This window comes from Nothoprocta perdicaria, unplaced genomic scaffold, assembly GCF_003342845.1.
Source record: "Nothoprocta perdicaria isolate Ctin4 unplaced genomic scaffold, notPer1 scaffold_494, whole genome shotgun sequence".
NCBI lineage: Eukaryota > Metazoa > Chordata > Aves > Tinamiformes > Tinamidae > Nothoprocta > Nothoprocta perdicaria.
The window spans coordinates 104,605-124,449 of NW_020455748.1; the positions used below are offsets into that span (position 1 = coordinate 104,605).

General features: G+C 35.8%; 1 protein-coding gene across 1 annotated transcript in view; it reads right to left on the bottom strand.

Annotated features, from left to right (window-relative positions):
* Positions 1-778: 778 nt before the first annotated feature.
* The window catches only part of RFX6 (regulatory factor X6), a 40,190-nt gene continuing 21,123 nt past the window's right edge, over positions 779-19,845 (bottom strand). The window contains exons 7-19 of the mRNA XM_026047350.1: positions 17,384-17,491; positions 14,704-14,781; positions 14,497-14,610; positions 11,999-12,048; positions 10,952-11,111; positions 9,971-10,115; positions 8,638-8,747; positions 6,464-6,581; positions 5,225-5,347; positions 3,782-3,991; positions 2,903-3,412; positions 2,132-2,350; positions 779-945 (exon numbers count right to left, since the gene is read on the bottom strand). Coding sequence (XP_025903135.1) covers positions 779-945; positions 2,132-2,350; positions 2,903-3,412; positions 3,782-3,991; positions 5,225-5,347; positions 6,464-6,581; positions 8,638-8,747; positions 9,971-10,115; positions 10,952-11,111; positions 11,999-12,048; positions 14,497-14,610; positions 14,704-14,781; positions 17,384-17,491 — 2,112 coding nt within the window. The remainder of the gene's footprint in view (positions 946-2,131; positions 2,351-2,902; positions 3,413-3,781; positions 3,992-5,224; positions 5,348-6,463; positions 6,582-8,637; positions 8,748-9,970; positions 10,116-10,951; positions 11,112-11,998; positions 12,049-14,496; positions 14,611-14,703; positions 14,782-17,383; positions 17,492-19,845) is intronic.

The window sequence follows — 19,845 nt, forward strand, 5'->3', positions numbered from 1 at the left end:
CCACCAGCAATTGGTTTGGCCTCACACCAGAAATAATTTTGAAATCCCATGACATTTTCTGTCATAGTTTAATTTGTTTCAGTTATCCAGTTATAGTATCAGGCAACTGAAATTAGCTTATATTTGCTTTGTTTTATTGGTTTTATTTTCAAGGAAAATATTCCCCACAATATATTTTATTTGTTTCCTGAGGACTTTCACTTACACAAGTGGGCACTAAACATTTGAAATTGACTTTTCAAAGCACAACAGTAAAAAACTTAAGAATTTGGCTTAATTTCATTTAAAACAGTAAAAATTGACCTTGTAAACATTTCCATAGGAGGTAGGATACATGCATTTGACAATTTGTCAAATAAGAGAAAGTAAACAGTGACTCTGCAATCCTAATAAATAATGACGAACACAGACATTAAATAAACATTTTTTATACAAAAAGATATGAGAAAGACTAAATATCATTTTTAATAAATTAGGAATAGATGTAATAATTTCTTTACAACATAGTCATGTTTGCTAGAATCACTGATTCTTTCTGCTCACCCTGAATTTCTGGGAAACGGTGACAATTCTGAGTGATTCACAAGCACAGCACAATTTCAACATAGCTTTTTTGGGTATGTGTGGAGGAGTTCTAACAGCTCTAAAGCAGCTCCCTTAACACCTATATGCAATACTTTTCTATCTCACCCACTTAAGTCATCATAACTTTACTTATCAGATCTTTAATGTCTGGAATTGGAAAGCAATTTTAAAGCAGTGGCATTTCTCTTCCAGTTCAAGTTCCCCCAGCAGCCGCTCCCATGAAGACAGTATTGATTGGTGGTAAGGATGATACAATGTCTCTGCTTGGTGGCCCATGGGACTCCAGATTTTCCTGAGAAGGGAACTGACCAGATGTTCCATACATACACTGTGATGAAGTTGTAGTTTGCATGTTTGAAGCTATGAAAACAAAAAATATTCATCATGAAAGTTTTCTGTTTAGCATTCTGTTTAAACACAATCCACCTTCATTTGGTGGCAATCCTTAATACTACATACACCATGTGAAGAACTGAAATTTCAGCTGTACTATACTGTACTCAATTATTCAATTCACCTACACTTTTATTCTTCAGTGGCTCCTTACATTGTCATGAAATAGCTCAAAACCCATATAACAGTGAATTCTGCTAAAAATATAGCTATGGGCCTGAAATTTACAGCCTGCATATAAACTATCTTCTGTAAAAACTATGTGAAACTACTTTGTTTTCCTTCTCTTTCTATATCTTGCATTACTCAGCTGGATATTCACTGAAGGTACCATGACTTCTGCATACAGTCAAGCCTACTACTAAGCACATATCACTATGGAATACATAAACTGCTTGATTGGTACAATTCCTAAGCACTGGTACTGGATTTTTATCCCTTTAGCTTCATTTAAAGAATCAAATATTGAGCTCTTGCAGAGCCTTAAGGTGATTGAGATCTTGCAGAGCCTTAAGGTGACAAGCAATAGCTAATCTTCTGTACAAGGTTAACACAGAAGTAATAGGAATAAATTATGCAGAAATACCCAAACTGTGCCCTAGTTTACATAGGTATGTCATTCAGTACTTAAGATTTTTTTTTTTAATATGAAACCAAACTCAGCTGCCATTTCATTAATACATATGCCAAAGCAAACACCTTGTGGTAGGTCTTCCCCTAAAATTTCCAAGGCACCTTTCCTAATTCACATAGCTGTTGAAGCACAGGACAGGAAGGGACTATGCTTGACAACAGTGTTGCTTGATTTATTTGAAAATAAGGATCCTTAAAGGATGTGGAATGATCCTCACTCAACAGTTAGAAAGCATTTCCTAATACTGATTTTCCTGCATTTCAGGCAAGTCATGGACAATGTATCACAGTTCTCTGCGTGTGAACAAAGAATCATTAAACCTCTGGTCCTGAAGTATTAAGAAAACCAAATCATGTGACATATCCTAGGAATTCATTTATTTTGTCTCTATATTGTACAAGAATACTTATCCCTTGAATTTTATGTACTTACTGTATGAGTGGAATACTGTATAATTCTAAGCACCTTCTAAGATATGAAAAAGTTAATTGTGCTTGTTCATTTGCTGGCTATACTTACGTATAGGAGTCCGGCAAACAATCGAAGATGAGGATTCTGTGTAGTATGAGCCTGTTTGTTTTCTTCCACTCTCATCTAAGATATTAAGTGGATCGTGAATATCATTATATGACGGCAGGGATCGAATGCTGCTTACACTGCTGATCACAGAAACGTGCTGATCCACCATTGATCCAAGTCTGTGAGATTCTGGGTAATTTACACTGTTTCCATAATAGCCTACTGGTGGGAGAGTTGGAAAAAGAGAGTAGAGTTAAAGTGATGTTGAAAAGAAAGGGTAGGGTAGAGTATGAGGATGGCACTGGAATTAGGAAAAAATTACCCACTATTTATCTGAAGTAGAACATGGCAGCAATTTTACACTTATGTAAAGTATGAGAATATATTATGGCCCCACACATGAAAATAATGCTAATTCATATTTGTATATGCTTTTGTTTCACCACCCTGACACTGTAGATTTTTTATGGATTTTTAAGGAATTGCTAATTACAGTCATCCTCATGTTGCTTCTATTGTGCAGGGCAGGGTGATGATATCAAAGGAAGATTAGGGCAGGTGCAACATTGGCATTTGAAGTTGACTGAGGATTCCTCAAGTGAAAATCAATTCTGAAGCAGCTTGTAAGGATACTTTACAATTTACATGTGCTATCCGAGAAATAAAAAAGCAAAAGTTATGAACAAATCTTCCATAAGAAAAAGTGGAGAAAGAATGGCTTACTCTGGCAAGGAAAGATAAACTGAAGAGAAAATGAAAATATTTTAATACCATTGGAAGCATTAGAAGGATATGCTGCTCCTGGACAAGAAGACACTGAGTTGGTCAAGAAATTGAAGCTCCCAGTATTCAGAAACTGCATATTGTGTGTATCCTGAGTCATGGATGAAGAACCATAGCTGGAAGGGGACCTGGCATTGTATGGAGACACTGCACAACTGTTGCTGAAGTAGTCTCTGGAGAACTGCTGTTCATTCAAGGTGTTGAATCGGTTGTGCTCTGCTCTGTGGTGATAAACTCCAGAAGTGGAATGGGCCTGAGTTCTGAACATGGCTTGATAATTGGAATTGGTTCCATAGTAATTCTGATTAGTTTGTGATAAAGTCTGATAAAGGGGTTCTGAGTAGGAAGAGCACTGTGAATGTGTGGATAACACCGGGCCTACACTTGGAGGTCTCCCAGCCATTGGCCCCTGGTTGATAACACTTCCTCGGCTGACCATGGCTGGTGAAATGGGTGGGGTCATCAAGTGGCCAGTGCTTTGAGAGAGCTCCATCTGACCTGGAACAAATAAACATTATGTGTGGTCAGCATTCGTGCTGTAGCACTGCTGAATACAGCGTAGTCAATTAAGACACTAATTAAGACACTATGTGAATTCTGCATTATTGCTTGCAAGCTTTACAAAGAATATGCACAGACTCCCATCTAAACAACACAGCTTCCTAATCAATGGCTGCTGGCCATAAAGGTTCTCAGTTTCATTCTACATCTTGGAGAATGCTACATTCATTAGAAAATTCCAACAGTTACCAGGCTCATGTACTCAAGATCTTACTGTTCATTTCTTACAGTGGAAGATTGTTCTGAGCCAAGGCACGAGGATAGTTTCATCACTGAGAAGGACAGAGTAGAAGAGCTGATACGTACCTGCCAATTGCATATTCTCACCATCTTCTGTGGAGAAGGGGTTCAGATCAGAAGGCATACTGCTAGGCTGACTAGCTGACAAGGCCACATAGGTTTGCTCTGCTAAACACTCATTTTTGACTGAAGTGTCGCTGGACAGAGAAGCAGCTTTGTTACGATTTGCTAGGAAGCAAGAGCTTGGTGAGGCAGTGAAGGTGGCTTTGCTTGCATCTGGAAAAGTAAGTGAAAACCTTTGGTGGCTGCTATATATGTTCATTGCATGTAAATTTACCATTAGCACACAGACAGCTCATGAGCTGCCTGTCTTGCTTGTATCTTTGGTTACTTATTCTAAAAAAACAAATAAAGCCTCTGAATTTTGTATTTGCGAACACAAGTATTGTGCTAGCCTTTATCTTTCTGGTGTAATTATTTTGATCATTCTCCATGACCACAGGTCTATACATATAAAATCAGCTTCTTACTGAAGAGAACATAGGGGGTCACATCTACTCAGTTGAAGTAAATGTCAACAATGAAATCCATTAAATTGCACTAACAGTGAATTAGGCTTAAAGACACTTCATCCTAAAGAACTGACAGTGTCTGTTTTAGAATGCTTAAAGTCTATTTATTTTTATATTGATACCTAGAAAAAATATTTGTTTTACTCTGTACTACTGCAGCTTTATGTGGAAGATTGATAAAGTCAGTGGAAGATTTGCTATTCTTCAGTGGAATCGTGACTTCACCTTATGGTTTCAAGTGCTTCACCTAAGTGTCTAACGAAAAAGCAACTACTGCACAGGACCAGGTTTTCTGGAGAAAAAAAAAAAAAAAAAAAAGCAGAGCATCTACTCTCAAAAAATTTCAGCACAAGTTTATTGGAGCAAAGGGCAAGTTTGGAGTAGCAACACTCAAAAAATTCATTTTAATGAATTCAGTCATTTTAATGTAAAGAACCTAGAAGGTATGACATCAAATTGTCTACCCTGAAGAAGCTTAGTAGCTAGAAAATTTTAAGGAGACTATTTTAAATTCTTTTTGTTTCTCTTTCACGTGTTAATACTTCTGGAAGCTAAATAGGGCTCCAGTCCTTCAGGGACCTTTGTATAATGATCATCTTTAGCACATCCTAGTTCAAGGTGTAATTGTGGCGGAAAAAAATGGATTGGGAATTCCTACTCTCTCTACTACTTGTTCCTCTTTTCACACTGCACTTTATGGCCCTTCAGTTGCATCAACATGAGTGTTTGTTGCATCCTATATCATTTCTCACAAAATGTTATTAGATCAACTATAGTATGAAAATGAGAATGAATGGCTGATGCTGATATGCTTTTCTCATGGAATTGACAATATTGTATGTAACTATACATTGAGCAGAAGACAGTAAGCCTGCTTCTGATGTATGTAAATTTTGAAAAATTAAGGAATACTTCAAAGGAACCAAGCTCCAGTTACCTAAATTCTTCATGTATTTGTCCAGTAGATTCTGCAGTTCTTGTTCTTTGTCATTGTTGAACTGGGTCTCCATGGCAAGCAGGATGTACTCATCTAGTAGCATGCGGATCAAATGAAAAGAACCTTTTGGAGGAGAAAGAGAGAGAGTAGCTGAGTTATCTTTGTGACCATCTCTCACCACTCTACAAGAAGCAAGTGAAACAAACAAATAATTGTGGACTTTGTGTGACCTGGCAAGACCAACAAGGAATAGTGCCTAACTTCTAGCTCTAATCTCTCTTTGCACTGGCCCACCTAGCTCAATTGTTTACTGTCCTGTAGGCTATTTGACCACTAATTACATCAAAGAAAAATACTGATGAAAGTGAGACATGCTTTATACTTGAAGAGGGCACACAGTGGAGTTAGATAAGGCTAAAGTCTGCAAGAATGCCTCTGCTCTATTTCTGTTTGTCTTGTGCTAAATAACCAGACAATAACTAGTGAAGTCTTTGACATTATTTCAAGGGAATATCACATTGAAAATGTGTCTCTTCTCATAGCAATTTCAAATGGCCTCCGAATTTGTGATAACAGTGTACCTACAAGTACTGATATAACTTGGGAAATAATATACTGGATTTAAGTATATTTCATTTACTCTAACATATATCAATTTTCTAAGGATATTCTTTATGGTATTGTCTGATATATATTATATATATATTTCTAAAGATGGGTGTGTGAATCTGAATATTTAAATGTCATGAACACTCTGCCAAATTGAATGCTTCTTGGTTCAAGAGTTAGGCAACAGTGGTAACCCGTCAAATTCCTCTTCCTATTGTGAAAATATACATCACAAAACCTTCTCTCCAGAAATATTTTTTTTATCAAACTGATTCACATGTAAAGCTAATAATTTAGATCTTCTGTCTCTTATATTGAGATACATTATTATCATTTCATTGCTATAATGAAGCATGGTTTCTAGCTCTTAAATGGCGAAGCAGTAGCAAACAGCAATTTAAAAGAAAAATACCCTTGGAAAATAAATGTGTAATGCAGGTTACCAACAAATTATTGATTGCATTTTCTGTGAAGCATTATTTTGAAAAGCTCATTACACAATAGTTGTGACTTTGATTAAAATAATGTTTAGAATCAGAGAGGTTCCTCTACTAAGGAAATGGTGGAAAGGTGGCTTTAGTGGCAGCACATGAGCTGCAAGTAGGAGAACTTTTACAATGCCTAGGGTACCAAAACTTGATGCGTTGTTTAGGGTGAGATTATGCATCACACGAGCACCAAAGAAACTCCATTTGAGAAGGAAATCTTGAGCTCTCTTCTTTAATGACCTCCCATTTTGCTTGCTTGCCTAAAAGAGAAAAGTAGTAAAATTCTGTAAGTACACTAATTTGCTTTCAGCACACAGAATATAAGAAATGAGGACTGTGTGTACTTGAGAAATCATAAGGTCTTTGACTCAGACTAATGTGGCAGAGTGGCAAGTTGCCTGATACAAACTCACTTCATAATGTATGTCCTTAAAGTGATAAAGAGGTGAAGTTTCAGCTCTGCAATGCCCTGGTGGTGTTTAAATTAGTTCATGTTCTAGTCTTAAAGGTGCCAGATTGTTCTGTAAATATACAGCTGTATAGGGAGAAGCGAAAAAAAACTCCTGGCAGTATACTACTCTGCATATATAAGGAGCAGGAATTAGTCTCTGTACCTTAACATAATCTACATAATATTTGCCAGACTCTTTCTCTTACAAAATTGCAAGTTTACTATTGTAAGGATTTTAATGATAAGGCTTTTAATACTGCTCACTTCATACTGTCACTTAGCTCTAGCAGTACATGGGTCACATAGTGACGGTGTGCCATGTAGCTTTCTCAAACAGCAAGCAGAAAGAAACTGTTGTGTAAGGAAGTCTGACGGTAACCACACTTTAGCATGAACAGAAGGCAGAACGCAACGGAGGGATTACCTGTTCTGTAAATGATTAGCTCCTACTTAGCTGATCCTAACTGAGATCAGGAGTTGTTGGCATTTCTTACCCCTAACCATGGGAAAATAGTGTTTGAAACCATAGCAGCTGGCTTCAATAGAGTATTACATAGTAGATGCTGAATAGGAGAGTGAGTTACCACTTTTGGAGGAGCTTCTTTATCAGGGATTGTTTTTTGAAACTGTAGAATCAGTTCTGGACCATAACCATTCAGTTCTACCCTCAGCTGGAATTGTTCAGCTTCTGTTAAATTGGTAGGATTTTTGTGTCTGAGCAAATGGGAGGCAACTTTGGCTCTGTTGTCCTGATCCATCAGAGCACCTTAATGTACTACTCACATATGACAGTAAATGTTAGTGAACCCAAAGTGCTTTAGAAAAAAAAGAATTAGCACTGTCTCCATTTAAAGCTGGGAAAGCAGAACTGAACGCAGGTAAAATGACCTGCCAGTGGTTATTCTGTAAGTGGTAGAGCCACTTTTTCCCGAGCAAATCAAAGCTAACAGCATTGCCTCTCTTGCACTGATGTGCTCCTTAGAATGATGGATAAGACTCATTTCATCAGTGGCACATCAAAGCATTTCCAAACAAGGCAAAACCTGAGGAGAAATCCATTGTTCAGAACATCTGTCAACCAGTACCCCACAAAACATTGCTTTCTGCTGATTTTCGTTCATCAGAATCATAAACTGGGCCATTATATCTGTATTCAGCTGTGACTCATAAATCCGAGTGCAGATGTGAAGTGATACAGGAGGTCTATATTTCTATTATTTTATTCTGAACTACAGTGCAATAAGTCTGTAGTGACTATATACATATTTACATAATATTATATATATACATAAAAAAACCCTTGTGATTATAAAACAGTTTTTAAACCATGAAAAAAAAATACCCATCAAATACCTTTTAAAAATTTAAAAGGATATCTTCTAGGCTGGTTTGTAGAAATCCTTCTTTAACTTAGCTTCTTATGAACCTATCTACAAGCATCACCATCAAACAATACAGAAAATATCCAAAATAATGCATAAAAATAGATACTCTTCTCTAAGAAACAGCTCTTGCTCACCTTACTGGACAAGCACCCTATAATTTTGCATGCAGATAGTGATGGATGGGTGAGTGTTTTTTTTTTTCTTTTTTCATATACATGTTTATAATAGTGCTGATTTCAATGTCTTAATTAAGATACTGCTTAGTTTTTCACGCATATAAGACTGTTCAACAGCACTTGGAATGAAATTAATTAGAACTAATCTTGCTGGAAGTTTTCATACTAGATGAATAACTCTTCTGTTAAAAAACAGAGATAGGAGCAGAAGGGAGAATCCCATTTGGAAACTTAATGGGACTGTATCCATGAGTAAAGGAGAGTACTATTTGGTCCTGAATTAGGCAGAGTATTTAAAAGGTACCTTGATAACCCTTTGCTCAACCACAGTATCCAACCATTCAATAAACGATTCCACAGTGGCATTCTTCTTTAGAAGGTCCTTCAGTTCTTGGAACACTGTAATAGAGTCATCTACCATGTAAAAAGGAAAACATATCATTGCATGCTATTCTGAATGTGAGAAAAAGCCACTCACCAGCCATATGACAATATTGTAGCATGGAAAGGAAAGGCAAAGAATTAGAGCAGTCAAGAAATGAGAAATGCTTCAGCAAAGTAAGCAGAGACAAATTCACCACAGACTCATTTCAGTTACTTTACTTTTACAGTTCTGCAGCCTGTAAGACAGTGAAGTATTACAAGAAAATAAAAAAAAAATAAAAACCCTAATGTTCTCCTTTTTGAGATTCAACCCTGTAATATTGTCTACCACCAGGGTTAGTAGAACAATTTTATCTGAAAAGTGACAGAAATAAGTAACTCGCATATTGCCTTAATTTTTATTTATGTCTTTCCAGGTTCTCATAATGTAACATAGAACTAAACTACTAATATTTCCTATTTTCTAGAAAATGCCTAGTTAATGGCAGGTTATTTCTCTTACTCTTTTTTTCCCCTAGACCAGTATGAAAGATAAGAAAGAGAAAAATAGAAAGTGAAAATAAGAAAAGAGCAACTAATATGAAAATGTGAACAGAACTGAATCTGTTATTTAAGAAAATTGCTGTTGCTATCCTTTACCTCTCCAAACTGTGCTCAAAATGCTTCCTATAACAACTGCTACCTTTTTAACAAAGAAGATAGCTAACTTTACTTTTCAACAACAAATATGTACAGTAAGACAATAAAAAGTTAAAATTCTGTAAAATCTGTAGTTTAATCCATTCTCTATTTTGCCTATGAAAAGAAATATTACATCATATTAAAAATCACATTTTTTAAAGATCAACATTATAAAGATTATTTTCAACTAAAAAACCTTTATATAAAAATCTAAAGTGTGTCAACTATCCATTAAACTAAGCTAAAATTACATATTTTTTGCGACTTTTTCAAGATTTGATCAGTGCTACTACCCCCATATCATAAGGACAAAACTTTAAAAAGAATTTTATAACAATCAGTAGATGGGGATAATTTTTCAACAGTCATTTAAAAGTCATCCATATGGGATGAGCAGTACAATTTTACAGGATGTGAGGGAAAAGAAACTGATTTTGTTAAACCATTGCAGTTAACAATGAGCTAGATTAAAGAATGCAGTGTCTATGTCTCTCTTTTCTCAGTCCATCTCCAAGTGAGGAATGGAACACATGACTTCTTTTGATGTTACAAACATATCACCCAGGACTTACATTCAGTGTAGACCTCCCCATCAGAGTCTGTGCTGCCCGAGACTGCAAGGAGGGCCTGAGAGCCAATGCTGTTCAAATCTACCTTCTCAATATCAGACACCATGGAATTCACCACATGTTGATCAAAAAGGGCTGGCCGGGCAATCTGGGGGAGGATGTAAGGTAAAATGTTAATCAGGCAGTTAAAGAGAGACGATAAGGCAGGTAAAGAGAAGACAAGGTAAAAAGCTAAGACTCACACCGTGGAATCAAATGAATAATTCCGAGATGAAACATGTGCTGCTTAATTCTATTTTCACAGCCTGATGTTTCATTGATCAGGTTGAGGCAATTTTTCCTTTCCATTACATTTCTAATGTGCCTTCCTACCAGATCATTATCACAATGTCACCCGTACGCTTCTACTTTCTTAATTTATGAAAGGGAAAATAAAGTCAAGATAATTATACAATACACCTACAGTTTTGCATGAGCCCTCAAAACCCAAACTCTCAGCGTTTAAGCTCCCAAAGAGGCAATGCATCTTTTTGTATAATCTATCAAACAATGATATGGAGGTCTCTGCTAATTGCAAACACCTATTTCCATCAACACAGCCTTGGAGCCCTCAGCAGCCTGTCACTCTTATGTATTCGCTTCAGTCAAACCCAGGAAAAAATAAGCTCACCGACTTTGACATACAGGATGCTATAGACAAGGTAGTGAATCTTTGTCAGGAAAGAAGGCTCATTTGATATGTCATGTTTACAGTTCCTATGACAGTACTTCATTTAAGTATTATCTTCTTTTTTACTACAAAATTTTGAAGTTCATATTGCTTGGATCAGATCAATTTACAATCTCTTCCTTCTTGCATGGTGCATATTGCAAGATAAAGTCTTCCATAACTGAAATTAAACTGAAACTTAACCCAATCCATTATATCTTATGATCAGAAAGTGGTACCAAATTTAATTTACTACTTTTTAAATATATACTCACCTGGGCTAGGTGTAAGAATGATGTCTGTCGTTTCAAGGAAGAAACAAATCTTCGTGCAATAGGCAGCTTCTTATCTGCCAGGATTTCTGGTAGATTTTCCAGAGAGGAAACAACCCATTGTTCCCAGTTTTTTGCAAAATTTCTTATATCTGCCAGTAAGCTACAGGAAAAAATTTAGAGAAATTTGTGTTTCAGAGAAACGTTAATGAATTTGTATTTCAATAGTTTCCATAATTGGATTTCAGTCTATGATTCGTGAACTCCTGGGCAGATCTGTGGATTATTCCTCAGATGCCCCCAAAAGAAAATAGGAAATATTGACCTATCATCGGAACACTAAAATTGACTATAATATACTCAATTTTATACTATATATATATAGTACATATATACACTATATACCTATATATATCTACATATACTCTGGAAAAAAAAATGAGTAGTTTACAAGCCAAGATAGGTTGAAACTCACTAGCTTTAAGAATAAACAGTAATAAATCTAAGGACCATTAGTGATACCTAAAGCACAAGGTTCTAGACATAAAAACCCAAGTAAGATACCCTCCAAGAGTAAGGAAGGTGAGAAGATTCAGAGGTAACTTCAAAAAAAATCCTGTTTGCAATATTTTTTTGGAAAAAAATGCTTATCTATTTTAGTGATGTATAGTATACAAACCTCAACAATATACTGAAAAACAGACAAAATTTGTTTTTCTTGAACAATAAAAGTATATTTGTTTCTTTTTTGATCTCCTGGTGTTTTAGGACAAAAAGAAAAAAATCCAAGAAAACCAATAAGCCAGTCAAACCAGATATTGGAATATTGTGGAATACTTTAAGGCTGTTCTGTGGCTGTCCTCAGAACTAAGAGTATTTGCCATGCTTACTCTAGTTTACCCAAAATGAACATACATACTGTGAGAAAAAATCTCTAGGATATAGATTATCTCAAGCAACACCTGCTGTTTTTGTTGTGATTGTTTATTTGTTTTTTCCTGGAACATGCCTACAATAAGAATGTAGCATTATTTAGTGTCAAATACCTACCTTTCTGGCATTTCTTGCATTGTTGCAGGAATAAGGACATCTGTAAGAACCTTCAAAAGGTAACAGAAAATGATATCAGGTTTCCATTTGCCATATCAGGCTTCCATTAGACATTTATTCATTCATGCCATGCCTGTCCACTTAGATCAAGAAGGGATGACAAGGAATTTATACTGTATACTGAGTGGCTTTTACCATTCATAGATATTTCGCATCCCTGTATGATATGAACACTTTTCCCATGCATAATGTATTCCTTCTTGCAGCATGCCTCCAAAACAAGAAAGTGGCATCACTCTTGTCTGATAATAAATAATTCTTTAGAAGTGAGATGCTTAAACCCTTGACTTCCTTAGCATCCCACAGAATCTTACTGAAGCAGAAACTCAAGTATCTCCTACATCCTTGGGAGTGCTCTTAGCTACCTGACTCTCCTTAGGGCCATCCTGTGCTTGTGACAGGTATGTGACAGTGCTCAGGGTTTAGAACAGTTATGCATGTGCAATTACTGGGTGTGAAATTACTTTGACAAAAGTAATTTGTCAAAGTGTGTGTCAATTTGTGTAGTTCCATATGGGTGTGGAATTACTTTGACAAAAACTCTACTAACTTTCACACCTTCTGGGGGATTCACTACAAACAGTAAAGTCAGGTAAATGCTGACTTCACTGCATATGAGTTATTCAAAAATTCTGTTTGTTTCCACTCATAAAGTGGATGATGTGACAACACTGTATTTCGCTGGCATCTGTACTGCCAAGAACATCTAATGTGATTAGAATGATAAAAGAGACAGAAAAAAGACCCAACAGTATATTTATGAACTTCTAAGAAATTCAGTTTTATCAAATTTCTAATTAAATGCTCCTGTACTATTTCTTTTTATTTTATCCTATCAAATATTTATTATGGATAAAGTTAATATTAGATCTATTGTAAAAACAAGTTTAGTGAAGAAAAGCCTGCCAAACTCAAGGTACAATAAAACCTATACAAGTATTAACCTATACTAGGCTTAATATCTCAGCTAGGCTAAACACACTCATTACCCTTTGCTAACTAAAATATGTCTTCTTACTTTACAGCTTGATATGAACCTGAGAAATATATATTTTCTTCCTTTGGGGATTTTTGGCATATATTTTTTAGAGTAAATTATTACAAAGTCTCCCCCTTTTTCTACTGTGTCTACAGTAGTGTCTACACAGTAGTGTCTACAAAGTCTCCATGTTTGCTACTGTGCCAGTAGTTATTTCCTCTTATCAATAAGTAGCTGTGAAATGTGTCAGAAAGAGAGATGACAGTCCTTTTATATTTATATGGCATATCTTATCAGAGAAGCAGAAACTACTTTACAGATATTAATTCATGATCTGATCTGATTTTCCAAATCAAAACCTCAGGAAATGTTGTTGGCATTTACTTCCTTAATCTACTTTTTCCCTGATTCTGTCCATGAATCCCAACCTTCCAGTATTCCTCAGCTTTACTAGCACAAATATTTGTGTGATCATGCTGTGAACTGGTTCAAAGAGATGACAGGACATAAAAACATTGCAAAACAAATGTTTCTTAGATTTTTTTTCTCTAATCTGTACCAATTTGGAGTACAGCCCTATAAATCGTTTTTCTGGTATATCTAAGTCTGTGGGAACAGAAATGAAGGCAGGAGAGGCCAGAGGAATATCATAGGTCCAGCTCTTTATAACAAGAAACTGTGGTCTGACATAAGTTGCAAGTAGCAGACTCACCATGTGGGACAGACCAGACGCCTAATTCTGTATACTCACCTTTCCTAAAGAGTTAGCGATTTCAATTGAGACTCTTAAAAAAATCCTAAAGTACCTGCCATACAAACCTTGCTAGAATACACAGATCAAATCAGATAATAGAAAAAAAATTAAAAAGAGTATGTACTAGTCAGTGGTTTTGTCCTGGCAGAACCTTATGCACATCTAAATGGATATGCAAACTGCAATGGCTACTGCCATGTTATTTAGCCTTTCAAGAGGAGTTGTGTAAGTAAAAAATCATGATCTGTTTTAAGATCTGTTTTTGATCAGTTTATGAAAGATGTTCTTTAGCATATGTAAATGAAATACCTTGCTGAACTCCTTTTATTTGTAGAAACAACAATGTCTGTTTTAATTTAAAAAGGAGGGAAAAAAAAGGGCTCACTTTTCATTCAGATTTAACTTAGCCAACCTTACCAGCGAAGCTCACAGGCATTTCCTTTAGTAAAATTCAAGCAGATTAGGATTTCCATGTTAGCATGTTACCTGTAGTCACGTGCCAGGTATGCAGCAGAGCTGTGAGTAGAGTTCTCTTATGTATGTCCTTTTTTTGTTCTTGATTTCAATGAAGTTCATGGTGATTTACAAAAGTGGGAGGTAGAAAACAGTCATGGGGTCTTGCTTTTCTAACCTCAGCACTGCCTTTACAAAACCAGAATCTTTAATGTGTCAAAAAATATCTGTTAAGCTAAATGCTTAACTTACCTTATACAGTATTGAATCACAAACACAGAAGATGTCTACGATGATGGGATTTTCAAGCAGGGGAAGAAGATGGTCGGGCATTCCTTGCCAAAAATGTAATAAGAAATGCTGAATCTAAAGGAGTAAGAATCAAAACCATGCACATAAATAATGTTTTCTTGGCTCCTTGTGCATACATACCAAGAATGTGTGTTCAAACAACCTTACCTCTTCAAAGTTCCCATTAATTGCATTGTCAAGGACACACTGACAGTGCGTTTTGTACATCATGATAAGGGTATCTACCTATTCAGGAGGAAAGATAGATTAAACAGAGTTTCTCAGTTCTCGCCTTTCCTGCTGTAGTAATTTAGGTTTCTGCTTTTTTTATTTATTAGTTAAGTATGAAGTATAAACTATATTACAATGTATATTTCAAAATGTGTTTCCATATCCAGAGGTGATAGGAGATCACTTGTCTCTGTTTTTAACCACCATCTTTAAATCTCAATACTGTAATTAAATTTTGTATATATTGTGAAAACATGGATATCCAAGTAAGGCAGAAGCTAGATTAGCCAGCCAGATGACAAATTCATCTTTCTGAAGCTAGGATTAATCCCAAAGAGTAGTGCAAGTTAATGATTAGGCTACTATAGGCGTCTATGAGTGTTCTGAAACATCATCTAGTTGGACAAATGAGAAAATAGCTGCAAGTCATTTGGTCAAAGTTTAATCACTGCCTTACAAGAACCAAGCTTTACAAAGCAAAGTTTCCTTTCATCTCATCAAGCTAATTTATCTCACTGGAGTGTTCCTTTATTTCAATAACTGTGCAGAGGTATTACAAGACTTTGTAAAAAATGACTGTAAATTGTAACAAGATTAAAAAAATATACTCCAGAGAAAGAAAGCTGTACGTGAGGAAATTTTGTCTCGTTATCCGGAAGCACAGAAAGTTTGTTATGGCTTGTGCACTTTTCAGCAAGCCAACATAATGTTTTGTAAGAAGCTGGTACAATTTTATTTCAACAGAGTTTTCCATTAGTTTAGCATATAGCATCTACACAATCTCCATCTTCCTCTATTTTAAAGACCTGGAAAGGTAATTTCAGTTTTATCCCCTGTTAGAGACAGAAAAATGTTCATAATCATTTTTTTGATGCATCTTAGTTTCCAAGGATGAGGCTATAATGCACCACCTTGCAAAACTCTGTCAAAACATCCAAATCATGACACACAGTTGCTGAATAAATCTGAATAAGTTAGGAAGCTGCATAGACAGGTCCTTCAATAGAAAGACTGACAAGTTCTGCAAAACAGCTGCTATAATGTTTTGTTTATCCTATAGGATAATGTTTTGTTTATCCTATAGCTCTAGCAAACCTGTGGGTCTGTCACTGAGAGAGGGATTGATGTGTGGACAGCTCCTACGGGGCTTATGGAGATTAATTGAACTGTTGCACAGGTTATGGGACAGTTAAGTCCCATGAGCATGAGTGTGGACTGCAGGACATTTCAATATCTCTTGGTCAGGTAAAATGGAGGAAAGAAAACAAGAAATAAGGAAAAGGAAAAAGAAAAGTAGCAAGAGAAGCAAGAGACACAGAATCTGTTCCCAGATCAAATCACCTCAAAAGTCCAGATAAGCCCTGCCACCTCCTTCGTTAGCATCAAAAGAATCAGAAAGAGAAGAAGAAAGAGAGAAGAAAGGGAGAAAATGTTGGAGAGGTAAGATTCAGTTTTGTTTACACTGCTTTTTTGTTCTGCAGGGAATCCCTAATACTTTTCAGACTTAAGTGTTAGGAGATGGTTGTATATTTGAGGGAGGACTATTGATGCCTAGCAATTTACTATACACTGCCGAGTACACCAGCTCTCTGGCTTTCCTTGGGGAATGTAAGATTTGCTGCCAAGATTAATTCACTACAGGTGACTCCTTTTGGTATAGCTTTTACAACAGGAATCCTAGTCTTTACTACTTTCACAGAGCAAAGTCAAGGACTAATTAAAAAAAAAAACAAAATAAAAAATCAGCAAACAAACAAGCAAACAAAATAGTAGAGCAACAGATCTCAACAGAGCCAATATCATGACCCATATTGGAAACTAAACTGCAGAGTTCACAATTTGTACCGAAAAGGTATCCAGCACGTCTCAGGGATGTAGCCACCTGAGAACCTGCAAAGGGATCAGAACCATAACACAGACATAACAGAGAGCAACACAACCCATGCACCAGCAGCCCTTCCTGCTGAACAGCTAAAATTAGAATGAGCAATACTGTATTGTTTTGTAAAATACAATTTAACAGGATACATTGTGTGTTTAGTGGTATTGTTCTGTTTTTTGATGACTGATAGCCAAAACCGAACATGTGCTGTCAATATTTTTTCTTGAATATACACTCCACAATGCCCCCTTAAATAATATCCAACCTAAATGATATTTGTCAAAGGAATTTTAAACAATTCTTTTAAAGTAAATCATGCACTCCAGATTTTCTGTCTCCTTTTAGCCAACTAATGAACAAAAGTAAAATTCATCTAATTATTTGTTGTGACTTATATGTTCCAATCTAATCAGAACAAAATTTATCTTACATCCAAAGGCATTTGGAATGAATACAGCTCTCAGCTATTTGTTTGTTTTGCTCTCTGCGTCTTACATACCATCAGTTTGTAAAATGCTAAGTCAGTTAATAGGTAAATAATTCAATCACCTTTCCAGTGGAGAGCCAGTTAATCGGTGTTAGTAAAGGTTTGCCCCCTCTATAAATCAGTCACCTCTGTTTGATTATGGACATTTCTGGCTCTTTCATGTCAATACCTCAAAGGCTAAGATATGAAGAAACATTCTGTAGCAAATTTTGATCTGAAAGTCAGGAGAGAAATAGTCCACATTTTACCTTCTCTTTAGAAATACACCCTTGAAGCAAAAGGTGCTGAGCACTTGGAAACTCTGGAAGGAGAGTTCCAGTTTTGGAACTCAGGGAATATTTTCTTGTGAAGCCACCCTGAAGTGTGAGGAGAAAAACAGTAGCATTGAAATACAGATTTAAATAAAATCAATGATTCACGTTAAAGCAATAATTGATTTCATGAGACTCTCAAAGTTCCAGAATATTTACAGATAATCCCTCCAAAATATTAACACTTATATCCAGATCTGTATTCCACTTCCATGGAGCAGCTAAATATGTGCCTAGATCTACACTTCATCAAACACTCTTTTCTATGTTTTTCTTACAACCCTTAAGCCAAATGAATTCATGGAATTCTTCTGGCTTGAAATCTAGTGTTTAAAAACTGAAGTAGAATATAATCTTTTGCTCACTTTTGCAGTATGGATGATGATATCATTTTTAGGACAACCCTAAGTTTTAATTAATCTGTATCTTTCCAATGCAAGCATAGAGGACACTGGTGATACCATCATTCTCCCCTGTTCTTTTCTTGCTGTAATAGCTCTACAGCAGACATTTATGCTGTTTTCATGCAATAATGTTTTACTACATTACTTTACATGCTTTCTTATTTTAAGGCTAGGAATATTTTATGGCACTATGAATATGATGTCAGGTAGTGTCTATGGTCACTTCTGGGCAATGTATTTGTTATAGAGTTGTCTATGACTGAGGAAGACTTGACATAACACCCCAGAAAATCAAGTCCCCCATTCCTATGATCTCCTGTATCAAAATAAATGTAGATATAAACAAACGTTCCAAGAGCTTTGTAGAAAAAAAAAAAAAGAAGGATACTGAGTTTTACGCCCACAAGGAGCATGCCACTGATTCTAGCTGCCTCTCTCCTACTCTCTTGAAATGACCGTAAGTTTGGCCATTGGGACTAGGTTCGTCTCTGTGAACATTTTTAGAGCATTATGTAAACAATATTTGTCTACATTATTTATTATTCAAATATATAAAAAGCTCCAAGTCAAAGAAATTATAGAGATTTAGATGCATTTATCCTTCTTTGTGTCAATATTTCTGCAATTTTGCAATTGTCTATTAGTATAAGAAGTCTCTTTTTTTCCTCTTGACAACAGGAGTAATCTAGATGACTTCATTATGCAATTACCCATGAAATATATTAAAAGCTCTGATTAAAAGGAATTAGTTCATTTAAAAGAAGGTAGTGATGATGGTGGGAGGTTTAAGAAAAGATCATTTGCAGTGTTTTTAAACTTGCTAATGGACTTATATGACTGTGCCTCAGTTCTAGGTTTAATATTTTAACCCACTACCTCTTGCCTGTTCAATTTAATGCCATCTGTTTCTAATGGTCATTTAACATTAAGATAATGACTGTAATATTACCTGCCTAATTAACCATGTAGACTCTAATGGTGCACTAACTGGTTTAGATAAAAGAATTTGCTGGTATCTCCCCCTACAGAGAGAATACTAAAAAACTTGATAAAACATACCAGAAGTAAACAGTGTCCCTGGCACTCAATAAGTGTTCATTCAAATGCCATTTGCTCAGTATATTTAGACAATCAGCGCTTTAACATCTTTTCAATGTCTTTACGTTTCTACTGACAATTACACCTTATGCAATCACTGTAAATCTTTCTGGAATAACTAATTATATATATTTTAAGCAAGTGAAGAATGATACATCATCTGTTCACTCTAATAGAAGCTTTCAGTAAAGCGAAATTGTTAAAATTCAATGTAGATCATGAAATCCAGTTTTTGATTTAAGATCCGCCTGAATAATTTTAGATCAAAGATAGGCAATAGAAAATGCATATTAAGGCATCCTTTCCTACTTATTTCCATTGACATCTCTGGGATTCTTTTTCTGGAAGGACCAAGATATTTAACTCTGATGCAGGAATAAGGCAGATATAGAGAATTGCACATCTGAGATGGAAGAAAATGATGCATTCATTTAAGTCAAAGCAATCAGTAATTTCCCAACTAAAACTCTTAGAGAATCCATATTGTAATAGTGCTCATGAATCTTTGAGTATAGTGGGGATATCCCACAGTACAGCACTAATCTCTTATGATAAGACAAATGATTATCTGGACAAGGGATCTGCAGTGGATCTGATGTGTTTGAAACTCAATAAAACATTTGATGTGCTGTCAGCATGGAAAATGACTAGTTATGTTGGTGAGAATGGGGATTAGCACAAGAATGTAGAATGCTTAAGGAACTGACTCCAGATGGAATGACAGCAAGTTGTTTTGACAAGGAAATTACTGTGTTGAAAAGGGACTGGAGTGAAGATACTCGAAGATGAGACTTAGGACCATCTTAGTGAGCATATCATAGACAGTGTTGGCTGACCTAGGTTAATGAAATCATTAATAAAGAGGAAGACCAAGAGGTCACATAGAAAATCTGGATG